The following is a 12417-nucleotide window of genomic DNA, read 5'->3' on the forward strand; positions in this document are numbered from 1 at the left end:
TAAGGCATGCAAACACCTGACACTGGACGACATGGTTTGTTCTTTGCATTTGACATGCCACATTAAACGCTAGATGGGTATGCTAAAAAAAATAAATAAATAAACCATCTGATTATATTATCTTGCTTATTAAAGTTAAAGCTGAGCTTACTATTAGCATCCAATTAACGCCACCAGGTAAAGTACTTAGTGTTGTCTTTTTTCTAAGGAAATAACCAGTGATTCTCTTCTGATGCCTTTATACTTCTGGAAAGGTCAGCAAAGTCCCCAATTCAGACTCTTGCTCTCACAACGGCTGATTCATTCCAAACCTTCAAAGAACCATCTCCTTATATATTTTTCTCTTCCCACAATGGTCACAGTTCTCTAACCATATAATAAAAATCATGCAAATCTGAGTTCTGCTTACGCTAAAGACAGGCTGATTTTAATAAGGGGTCCAGTGTTCATTCACTTCAGTGTGAATGCAGCTTGATGTAGTGTTTTTCCATGTGACTTTGGCAGAGCTGTGATTGTCAGAGCCTACAATACAGATGGTTATACTTGCGGGTCTGATCTTTGACGACTGTGGCATCTGTGTTCTCGGTTCCAGGTTAAGCAGCTTCTCTTTCTTCAATAGGCCAGCCATTGAACATTATTTTATGTACTCTTTACAATTGGTATGTTTCATTTCGACTTTTGCTTTATTTTTTCATCAGGATTCAAAATGTAAACCAACACATTTCATTGAAGTCTAAAATAGGTTTTCTGTGATTCATACACATCACTGAAAAATATAGGATTACATGTATGCATTTAAACATACACACAACACACACACACACACGCACACACACACAAATGGACTCTGTGCATATATACAAACATCCTTGGTTTTTCTTTGATAGGTTTGATAGCAAGGTAAAACATAGTCTAGAAGGTTTCTAATTCCCATTACCATCATAACAATATAAATCATTACTACTTATCACTATGCTAACTTGAAAGGATTCAAACGTTCATATTAAAACCCTTTTTAAAATTTCCTTGCTTTCTTCTAAATTAATAATATTTACTCTATTATTTCTAGCTTGCATGCTTTTACGCTGATTTCAGCAAATTGTGGCCATTTTCAATAGTCCATTTGTCTAGAGCATTGGATGGAATTGAAACATGTTTGTTTTTTATAGATGTTAACTCCTGGAATACATATACATCAGTGAGAGAGAGTTCAGTTGAATTTTTCAATGTTTAGCTGTTGGATGAAGCCTTTCAATTGACTAGAACTAGTGGAAGTGGCCAGAAATTTGTGTGACAATTTTGAATTGCTCCTTTGTCGTTCTCTTCTCTATCAGTAACTCTTGGATGAAAAGTTTCTCAATATGAGAGAAATTAGACTTTGTATTTCCATTAGAATTAGGAAGCTGAGGGCAAAAAATACAGAACATGGAAGCAGAGAACATTAAGACTGCAGAGAAAAATAAGCTATGTGATTCTATCAAAATTCTGATTACACTGGAAATCATCCAATTAGGTCTTCAAATTGAGAATAATGGTTTTTATTTCCCACTTTTAGAAAAAAAAAGATGAAAGACAACGACAATAAAAAGTGGGATTGAGGTTTAGTTAAGAAAAAAAAGGGGGGAAGGGAGGGGAGGGAGGAGAGGAAAGGAGAGGAGAGGCCACCCTTACCCCTCCAGAGGAAACACTGCCTGCTACAAACAACTCCTGCCACAGAGTGTCTGTGGCCACTACAAAGTCTCCTGCTAAGTCTTCTTCATAGAGAGACAGGAGAGCAGGCAAGTGTTGAAAGTTTCTTTTTGGTAAGGACTGAAACAAATAGGTTTACCCCTGCATTTACCAGAAAACTAAATAAATTGTGTCATTCCCTGAATCATTCTGAGAATCACATGTTCCTTTATATTTAAAAGTGGAACTTTTATATCACAACAGGGGGTTAAACAGTCTGTATTACAATTTTAACGTTTGCATCTGTTTATTTTTCTTTGCGTGGGCAATCCTATCCATCATTAGCTCAAAAAATCTTGACATACACAGAACTGAAAACCACATGAGGAAACAACAGAAGAATAACAACAGTAACAGTTCCACCGTGGTGTTTGGTCATTTTCATGGATGTATTGGTGTTATCAAAATGGCAGCAGAGAGCAGCAAAGAGGCTTTAGTCCAAGATGGCTCATTTAATGAGAACTAATCATGGGACCTAGCATGGTAAAGACCTCCTAAGGTGAAATGTATCATCACTCTCATCCTCCAAATCATTCTCTGTAAGTTAAGCTTGGCTGCATCTTTTGAATCATTTGCAAGGATATTTTTGGTCTCTCAGTGACTCTCTCAGCAAATCAATCCTCTAATATTTAACGAACAATGACTATATGGAGAACAATGTCATCTCAAGATGGGGACAGGAGACTGTATTTCTCTGCATTCATTCCCTCCTGTTGTCCTGCTTCCTCATTTTTCTCTACCTAAAAAGAGTCATTTAAAAAAAAAAATCAAAAGTACTTACGTTCACAGGAGTCCTAGTGTATGGCCAAGACCATCCTTGTGATACTTTTTGCATATCCTGATGTATTTATTATATTTGGCACTGAAATCAATTGGTTACTAGTCTACATAAATGCTATTCTATACAAATATTAGCAAAGGGAAGATCTGGAATATATCAAAGCAATTAACAAATTACAGCTTATCTGCTAAGGAGGTGTCAGAATGTGCAGGCAATAGCCCAATGGATGGTCACAGGCATCACATGAGACAGAATATGTATGAGGACTCTACATGACAAAGCACTTTGGACATTAAGGTCATTATTATTGTTGTTATTATGGTATAACAACTGATACACTGTGGGGAAAATAAACCCCAAGAAGGCAAAAGTTCTGGTCAGATTTAATACAAGGAATCATCTCCTCTCCATGTCTAACAGTTGGCACTTGGCAACAATAATGTAATGTATGGAGAGATGCATCTTGAGCCTATAAAATAGAAATTTGAATATACAAATATATATTATGAAGTATGGTAGGATACAAATTGATGTAAAAATATGCTTTGCTTTCCTCGTTTCATGATTTTAAAAAGCATATATTTTTGTGTTGTTGGATGTTGAAATAGAGTTAGTAAACCCTTTTGGTTATGTTTTAAGAATGTTTTCACAGTATATGTTATTACAGTGTTGGTATCTTACATGTTAAATAGCTTTCTGAAATATTTAGGATTCAACCAAAAATAACTAAACAGTAATAGAGATCACTCTAGTACCGGGTTAGGTTATATTGTTTGGGGTAGTGAGAATGGAGTGGTGGGAGCAGAAATCCGTCAAGATCTGCTAGTTGGCCCATTTTGAATTAAGTGTTTGAATTGTTGAATAATCCTGATGGGTAGGATGGCCATGATATCTCCCTTGTTAATCAAGAAATGGCCTGAGGCTTCAGCTGTAGGAGGTACTATAGGACCATGGTATGTCAGGAAGATTCCTTCACTGCCTCTAGGCTAACTAGTAAGTGTGGTACAATACTTGTACCCAGATAGAATTTCTTGGGTCAGTGTTTGACAACCATTCAAGATGGTGGAGCTGCTCAAGTTGAAGAGACCATAGAGTCAATAACCTAGTCTCACGAGGCCAAATCCCATGGCTTTTGAAAGTTACTCACTGTTCAAGAATACTGGGTAGCTATCTTGAAGGATAATCTTCCCATTTCTTAGGTCACGGCTGTCATGTTACTGGCCTTCATTTCAATTCCAGTTAAATTATAAAGTGCAGTATGTAATGTTGAACCTTCAGAATAAATGGAAAGAGCACAACCACCCTCCATGAAATCCCAAGTTCAAATTACTGGCAGGGTCACCATCCATATCTGAGAATGTACAGACTTGATCATCATTGTTGTCCTTGTCATCACCATCATCGTCATTAGCATCAATATCATCACAGTTGTGGTATTACCATGTCAAGTGTTGTGGCAAGATCAGAAAAACTAACATCAAGACACTGTCCAGTTTGGGTGTGTGAATATTATCCTGTGTTTCTTGGCCCATTTAGCAAACACTTTCTTTTCAGTGATAAACCTATGCCCCCCATATGGAGCATGTTCATGAAGAAAATATTCATCACACTCATCTCTTCCTTGTTCATAGTAATGATAGGGGACTTTTCTATATCCTTCTGTCCTAAAAAAGAAAAAAAAAAAAAAGAAAAGAAAAGGAGAGAAGAATTAAGATGAAGAATGAAACAGTGATTTGCAAGAATCCATTATGTGCCCAGTAAATGCATTTACTTGCAAACCCATGCATGATTCTTGTCCATGAACTCAGTTAAAAGCTATTATGTATAAAAGCTTTTAGGAAGATGTACCAGACCCTTAGTGCTTTAATAAATCAAATAAAATTTATACATCACACCAATTGCATTCAAACATATACCTATCCCTTGAAGGAGGAAATGGTATATAATGGAAGCAAACTTTGGATAGCCTGATGCTCTTGCAGAGCTTAAAGAAGCTTTGTAATTTTTCAGGGTAAGATATTCGGTTCATCTGTGCTCCATTATACTTACAGTTAGGGTAGAAATATTTGATCATGAAGATTGTGGTTTAGTTACCATTTGGACAATATGATTACAATACTCTCTGAATTAAATTATGCCAATTCTTAGTAGGGAAATCCATTTCATTACTTTGATGAAGCATGGAAGGTTTTTTTTTTTTATTAAATAATTAGAAACAACCCCTCCAGCAGGGATATACTATGGACAAACATACCCATTTTAAATAAGTATCTGGCAGATTACTCACTTATTAGTGAAATATAATTTCCAGGAATTCTTGTTAAGCTGTCAGCTTCTCTGAGGCTTCAGGACATTTTGTCCTTCATGATCAAATATAACCATTGAGTAGCTAGCTATCCATCAAGCCCTTAGAGCAGCAGAAATGACAAACTTGCTTTGCAAATTAAATAACCACTAAACTTGTTCTGTATTTCCAAGCCACAAATCCCTGATATGCCACTGATTAAGGGAAAAATGTTCCTTCTGACATTTGACATTAGATTGTAGTAAATATTTTTCTTTTTATCACCCCTAAAAGTCACAACTTGATGTGCTGACAATAAAATGTCATGTCAGCAAAGAGCACCGGGAAATAATTGTTGCTTTATCTGTTTTTCCGATTTATGGTATTAAAATGAATTGTGATATTTTGACAAGATATCAGAATTGGAGATGCATAAAAATAATTTCCTGTGATCTTACTTGCAGTAGGTGTCATTTATCATCCCGTAGACGTGAATGCCATAGCAGGCATCCATGGCCAGAATGAAGGTAAACCACCCCGTGCTGAGATAAGAGCCAGACTGGACTCTGTGGGGGGAACAAAAACAAACAATAATAATGAACAAAACAAAACAAACAAAACACATACACAGAACAACAATAAAGTGTGGTGAGAAACGAGCAACCTTTTATCAAAAACATAGCACTTGTTATCAGGAAGAAGCATTAAGAAACTTGACAATCTGTCAAAGATACACACTTATTTTGAATTATCTCTGAATAATTTATAGGCATGCTCTCACTCTTACTACCTTAAGCCTAGGAGCTATGCTGTATGGAAGAGAAGCCATATGGCAAATATCTGAAGTCAAATAATCCTGCTCCCTTCGGGTAAAAAAATAATTTATTTTATTTTCCATAAGACACAAATTAGTGTTGTATATCAGAGGACAGGTTTTCTAAAGCTGCTTGGAGCCCTGATGGAAACTGAATGATAATGGTGTTATCTTGCTTACCTGGACATATCACTTTCTTTAAGACTTGTTGGGTTTCTCAGTGTAAATTAGATGCAGTGTGTAGGTGAATTACTTGGTCTAGGAAAGCATCTGCAAAGTTTTCCTTTACTGATTTCCAGACATCATGAGACAAGACTTTTCCTTTGTAAGACCCATGTTACCAATCTTTTCAACACATTTTTATCGAACACCTACTATGTGCATTCACTGTTGTAGATGCTGGCGATAACAGCAATTATCAAAACAACCAATGCTTCTGTCTTCATAGATTTTGAGGTGGCTGTGTTTATAAAGGTTGGCCAGAGAAGGCCTCTTTGATAATAGGAGCAAAATCTGGGGGTGGGGGACAGGGGATGGTTGTTGGCGGTGGGGTGGGAATAGGAAGAAGCTATGGTGGAACATATTGGAAAAGACAGTCTCATGCGTACAGTCTTCCAGCTCTCATCTTGGCTGCATTAAGAATGAGCCTTGAGCCTGGAATACTTCCTTAATAAGAGATAAGGAGCCCTCACAGCCTGTTCCAGGCTATTGCCTTGTGTGGGAATTCATCTTTTCTTGTTTCAGACTCAATATGTACTCCTTTGTTCTGCTTAAGTATGCATGTTACATGACACCTGACCAAACCCACTATTATATCTGTCCCCTGCCAAGAGTGGACAGGGTTCTTTGTTCTGCATCACAAGACAGGTTGCATGTAGGCCAAGGGCTCTGAATTAGCTGCCAGGAAGGACCCATTGGCCGTGGGGACCAAGGCTCACTATTGGAGCTGATCTTTTTCTGTCTCTTCTCAATGTGAGTAAAGTAATGCTCCATCCAGTGTTTGACCGTATTGTATTTTTCTTGCCGATTCAAATAAGGTACAGTGGGAAGAAGTGCTTGGATTTCTACCTTTGGTGATAGGAGACAGATGCCACTTGCTCAACAGACCATAGGAGAGGAAAGTGTTCCAGGAAGAGGAAATGTAAAGGGCAAAACCACAAATGTGGAAGTGCGTTCGGTATGTTTAAGGAAAAGATGGGAATCACAGTCACTGAAGGAGGAGAGTGGCTGATGTAGTTAAGATGTACTGCTGACTGGAAGAGTCTGCCAAACTTCAGCAGCTCAAGGGAGCATTGGATGAAAAGCTGGATCTCCATGCTTGGCTTTAATCAAGGGGACCCAATCCAACTAAATGAATGACTGCCTATCTCCTTAATGTCTTTCCATAGGGGCATTGGGTCTTGCCAGGTTATCTGGCAACTGTGCAGCACCATTTCTAAAAAAGACTAAATGTTGTACCTTCCATTTAGACTTCCTGGCATATGGGAGCATAGCCAGCTCTTCTAGAACCTGACACGTAGCCACTGATAACCACTCTCTAGGTAGAGCCCACCAGCCAGTAGATGCTGCCCACTGATGTCCTATATTGTGGATACAGTTCTCTAGTACCAAACCATCGGTGTGCTATAATTAGAACCCCAAATCCTTTGATTCTTTTTTTTTTAAACAGGCATCGTTTAGTACCAAATTACTTACAACACGTAAGCAGTTCAGGAGCAATATAAGCTCATAGTGGGGGTTGGTAACTGGATTTTCTCACTTTCATTTTAATTGACTTGGATGATTTGTAAGGAGAGAAAAACCCAGTCCATATATATATCCATCCCCTCTGCTCATTTGCCACTGAGTCTGAAATCCACTATGTAAGTTGTCTTTCTTTGTATTTCCTGGTGTGCGTCCTAAATGGGAAATATTCCAGAAACAGGACCACATTGAGTTACATGCACTTTCCTCTGTGATAAGAAGAGCAGCAGCCGCATGGGTTAGGAATGGGTGCCAAATGGGTGGGAAGATGTACCAGAGGGAGGCGAAATACACTCAAGAGCAACTTTGCTTATTATACAACTTAACTTGTGGTCCATCCTGTGTTCTGGGGTCTGAGGGGGAGCAGCAATGATGAGAACTGCTTAAAGCACCATCTGCTTAAAAGTCCTTATTTGAAAACTGGGAGAGATCAGAATAGGCAAGAGTGTTGATTAAAAGCTCCCAAATCAAATCTAGAAATTTTGTCTGCGTGCTGAATTTTTTCTGGTTATATTCCTACTTGAATTGTATACACCATTTACTCTTCTTGCCTTCTCATTCTATTTTTTCAAGCTTTCTATCCTCTCTTTCTTCATTACTAGGCTGACCATGCACTAGCAGAGATCAACTAAACATTACAGCATTTATTTGTACATGAGGAGGAAAACAGGTCTCACTCATTCACCCATTTATTGGTATTTTTAACAGACATTTATTGGGATCCTATGCTAGAAGTTAGTGATGAATACTTTCTTAAAGAATATATGGTCTAGTAGCACACCTGTTAAAACAATCACAATACAGTTTAACAAAACACAATCCCATGTGTTCCAGAGTCAGTAGAGAATAGGTATGGAATTGAGAATGTGGATATCTGGTTTCACATTCCAGGTTTGCCACTATCAAGCCTTGGAAAACATGTTTATCTTAATTTCCTTGTCTCTAAAATGAGATGGTTGGACTAAGTCACATCTAAGGTTTTTTCCAATTTTAAAATCAATTGCTTCTGTGATCATCACCCTTAATAGCTTTACCCATTCTACAGTAACATGCTCCACACATGTTGAATGTGTAATTAATGTACACCTTAATCAGTGAGATCACATTTAATGTCCACTTCTACGGTGGGTCTGCCACTAAATGCCTAAGGCATATATAAAAATGGTGCAAAGTTTTTACCTTGCAATGGTAGTGGCTATAGACACTAAACTTTTGGAGGAAGGAGCTCCGTATTTCCTTCTTTCACACTACTGCTCATGGAATGTGCTGGAATGGATGTCCAAGACCAAGGACACAACTAGATCATAGTATTGAGACTAAAGCTTAGTTTGAGAGAAAAAGTAAACCTAAATTAGGGCAAATTTTCTTTTTATGTGTTTTTCTTGGGAGTCAGTTTGGCCTTGGAATTGCTAACTGTTAAGGCCAAGATAATATTATAACTCCAGGATAAAGGAAGGAAGATCATTTGTGTGACATATGGACCTCTATTCTGCAAAACAACTCTCCTGGCTCATTCTGGTTCAACTTAGTTGAGAGCTGAGCAACAAACCTTCAGAACAGAACCCAAGGATAAATAGGATGCAATTGTTGAAGTGGGTCCTCTACGTATCTACCTTCTCTCTACCACAGGAAAAGAAGGTCAAGAATTTCAGAGTTTGGCACCTGGTTAAATATCTTTCCATGTTACCAACTACTAAGGAAAATTTACCATGTCTCTGATACTTAATTACCTTTAAGTTTAACCTGATTTATTTTATTTCTGGATAGACAGATCATAATTGCCTGAAAATCTTCAAGCAAGCTGTGTTGCATTTGATTCAGGCTGAGGGGGCTCATACTGCTTAAGTGTCCTGTCCTAAAAACAGCACTTTAATTAGACAGTTGCATTTTCTCTCTCTGGTTCCTCTGATAAATTTGGGATGTGAAATCATGTGAGGTTTCCTACCCTTGTCAGTGACTGCAAAGTGGTTTCTTCTCAAAATGCTTGGAGCTAATGTCATCTAAAGATACTTGCAGTGGCATAATGGCAACTGCTAGATTAATCCAAGAATTCTGAATAATTGCCCTGGTGATCTGGGTCTCTAATGGGACTCACTGGGCCTGGATGGCACTGGCCCTGGGAATTTTTGTAGCTACACCATTCCAAACTCTCCTGCTGTGTGGATGTACTAGAAATAAGGATATATAAATTTTACTCAAGTAGACCTTTTGAGGTTCAATAAAAACAACAAAACGACTTGAGCTGACATATGTGAAATTGTTTATGCTTTTCAGATAGAAAAGAACTAGTAATAACTATAAGATGCTTTAAAAAATTCCTAAAGGGTCTCCTCTGGGGCCAAATATTGTCTTGTAATTTGTCACTTGTGCACACAGCCCTAACTATATACCAGCTGGCCATTAGCTCTAGCACTTTTTATACCTTCTACATTTGGGGATCGATAAAAACAATTATTGTCATCTACAAATAAACAATCAAAATTCCCATAGGGATGATAAGAGAATTTAAGCCCCTAATTCAATACAGTAAGAAAGCTTAAATTAATGTGGCAGAATAATGAGCCGTGCAGAGAAAAGTAAAGGCAGGAGTGTTAAGAGGAAGCTATCAATCATTTGTTTCCACTGGCCACACTTTACATCCCATTGCTCCTTGGTAATCAAGATACTTACTACTTGGAAACTACTTAAATTTACTTGCTCATCTCTTGGAAAAATGATGCTGTCAACACCTTGATATAGCACATGCTTGAAGGCATATCATTTAAAATATGATCTTTCATCTAGTTTATTACCAATAAAATATAATCTACCTTGCCCCTTGATGTTTACTTACTGTTTCTTGATGTCTAAAGGTCATCACATGCCCACAGGGATTCGTTGTCTGTCAAGCTATCCTTATTTTTACCAATCTCACTATCTTTGGCTGTCAGCATGCTTCATTCACCTGTACTTTTGCTTCTGAGCATGTTCTCTCATCTTCTCATTTCTGGAAACATATTGTGAAGCATTTTTCCCCTATTACCTGGCAAGCTGGAACTTTCTAATGAGTGAGATTTCCCTTTTGGCTAATTTCAGGGGAGGAACTGAAGAAACTAAAATGAATACCCTTCAAAAGAAAACTGGATTAAACTGAATCTACTATGTATTCATAGGATGCTCTGCTAATTATTGAACACCATTAGCTCAGTGACTTGGGTTCTGAACTCAAGAAGCTTATCTTTGATGGATGAAATAATAGCACTTTCTCTATGTCAGGGTTTCTCAATCTCAGCACTGTTGATATTTTAGATGAGATAATTCTTTGTTGGGGGTGTGTGTGCTGCTCTGTGCGGTAACTTCTTTTTGATATCTCACCAGATTCCCCTCTGTTCCAAGATCACCTGTGCCCTAAAACGGTAATAGATTTCTCAATTCCCCAGTGCCTACACTTGGCTTAGAGAAGTTTGCCTCAAAGATGTCCCTGATCCTAAAAATTCAGGTTATCCCTATCTACAGTTCCCATTCTGCCCACTCTGTTGACTGTCCCACTGGTTTTCCTCATTCAGCCAAACATCTTATTCTTTCTCTTTACTAATCTATCTGAAGCCATTCACATTTGGCTAATACTAAATCATTATCTCACCTTCTAATACAGCCCTAGGAATCAGCGAATTCACTTGGCTTAGGCCCGAAGGGCAAGTCCTGACCTGCAGTGGGGAATGTGCAATGGGAAAAGGAAAAATGTGTCAGGTAGGAGCAAGGATGAGGAGTCTAAGTTGCTTCAGTCGCTAGCTGCTTCCTCTTCATGGAAGGGTTCCTTTGGGGGTCTTTAGCTCAAACTTTGCAGCCTAAATTTTATTGTTTCTTCCTCATTCCTTCTATGAACTGATGAAAACAAAGCCTGGGGCACTCCAAGCTAACATTTTAAAAGCATAATTATCATTTATCAAAGCCCAAAGGGGATCAAGACCCTCTAATAATGGAGGTTTATTGGAGAGCACAATATTGGCAGCAGCTTCTGAAATCTGCTATACTCATGAGTAAAAAGGGAATTTAAAAAAAGAATTAATCAATATTTCATGTCTTGTTTTAACACTATTGGATCTCAGTTCTCTCATCAATATACAATACTGGCAGGATAAATAAAAATAGCAAAGTAAGTTTCCATATACTCTCCTAGGGAGGAGGAATACCTGACAGAATACAGATTATTCAATTAAAAACCTTCTTTCCCCCATTTTTTCAAAGGCCCATGGATAATGAAAGAACGCATTTAAACAAAGAGACTGGGCAAGAAAAACAGCTGATGATTATCAGTAGCACCTTGGGATTCAATCTAATATTGTGAACCAGTCTAATGGAAGCAGAGCTCAAAGTGTGGAAACAATTTCAGCTGTCCCCAAGTCATATATTTTTGTATATTATTCGATAGTCAGGAGCTATGGAAATACTCTGGAGTTTTCCCATTATATTAACACTGTATATTTGTACTATCTATCAATGGTACATGCCCAGCAAATCTTCAGGCAGTAACAAGTTTCTGCAAATGGAGCAGCAGAATTCTTGATGTTGGCTTGAATCACTTGTAAATGGACATACACTTCTCAAATGGGTGAAAATATCATATTGTGGACAGTGATTCTTAAGAGAATGCATCAAATGAAAGAAATCTAGGCCTGAAAAGTAATGAAAAATGGACCATGAGTAAATGGAGAAATCCCAATCAGCAAATATGATGCCTGGGCTAATCAGTAGGCACTTGGACTGTGAATATAACAAATAGTTTTCCTGCCGTAGAATCAACAGGACTCTCTGGCTTGTGATGAATGCAGTGAAATTGTACAAAAGGAGCATAATAAGAAACGACTGTGTTCTTTTCAAAATGTACATTTAAAAGTAAAATGGTACAGCTCCCAAAGGTATGATTTATGGCTGCTGTAGAAATAGAAGATACCACTCACAAAAATTACTTTGTTCATTCATCTCAGAAATTAAAAGGCTATTTTGCTCTTGCCCTTTGGCTTTTAAGCCCCTTCAACTGGAAATGTTGATTTCTGGAGTTTTATTCACTTTCTTAAATGAACAATG

The 12417-nt window shown here is 37.8% G+C and overlaps 1 protein-coding gene across 3 annotated transcripts in view; it reads right to left on the minus strand.

The window, feature by feature from the left end:
* Positions 1-660: 660 nt before the first annotated feature.
* Positions 661-12417, minus strand: part of ST6GALNAC3 (ST6 N-acetylgalactosaminide alpha-2,6-sialyltransferase 3) — a 535826-nt gene continuing 524069 nt past the window's right edge. For 2 of the 3 annotated variants that reach the window (XM_058716932.1, XM_058716931.1), the window contains exons 4-5: positions 5252-5359; positions 661-4173 (exon numbers count right to left, since the gene is read on the minus strand). In XM_058716932.1, coding sequence (XP_058572915.1) covers positions 3987-4173; positions 5252-5359 — 295 coding nt within the window. In that variant the 3' untranslated portion in view covers positions 661-3986. The remainder of the gene's footprint in view (positions 4174-5251; positions 5360-12417) is intronic. The other variant, XM_058716933.1, reaches the window with a different exon arrangement.

Source organism: Neofelis nebulosa, chromosome 2, assembly GCF_028018385.1.
Source record: "Neofelis nebulosa isolate mNeoNeb1 chromosome 2, mNeoNeb1.pri, whole genome shotgun sequence".
Taxonomy (NCBI): Eukaryota; Metazoa; Chordata; class Mammalia; order Carnivora; family Felidae; genus Neofelis; species Neofelis nebulosa.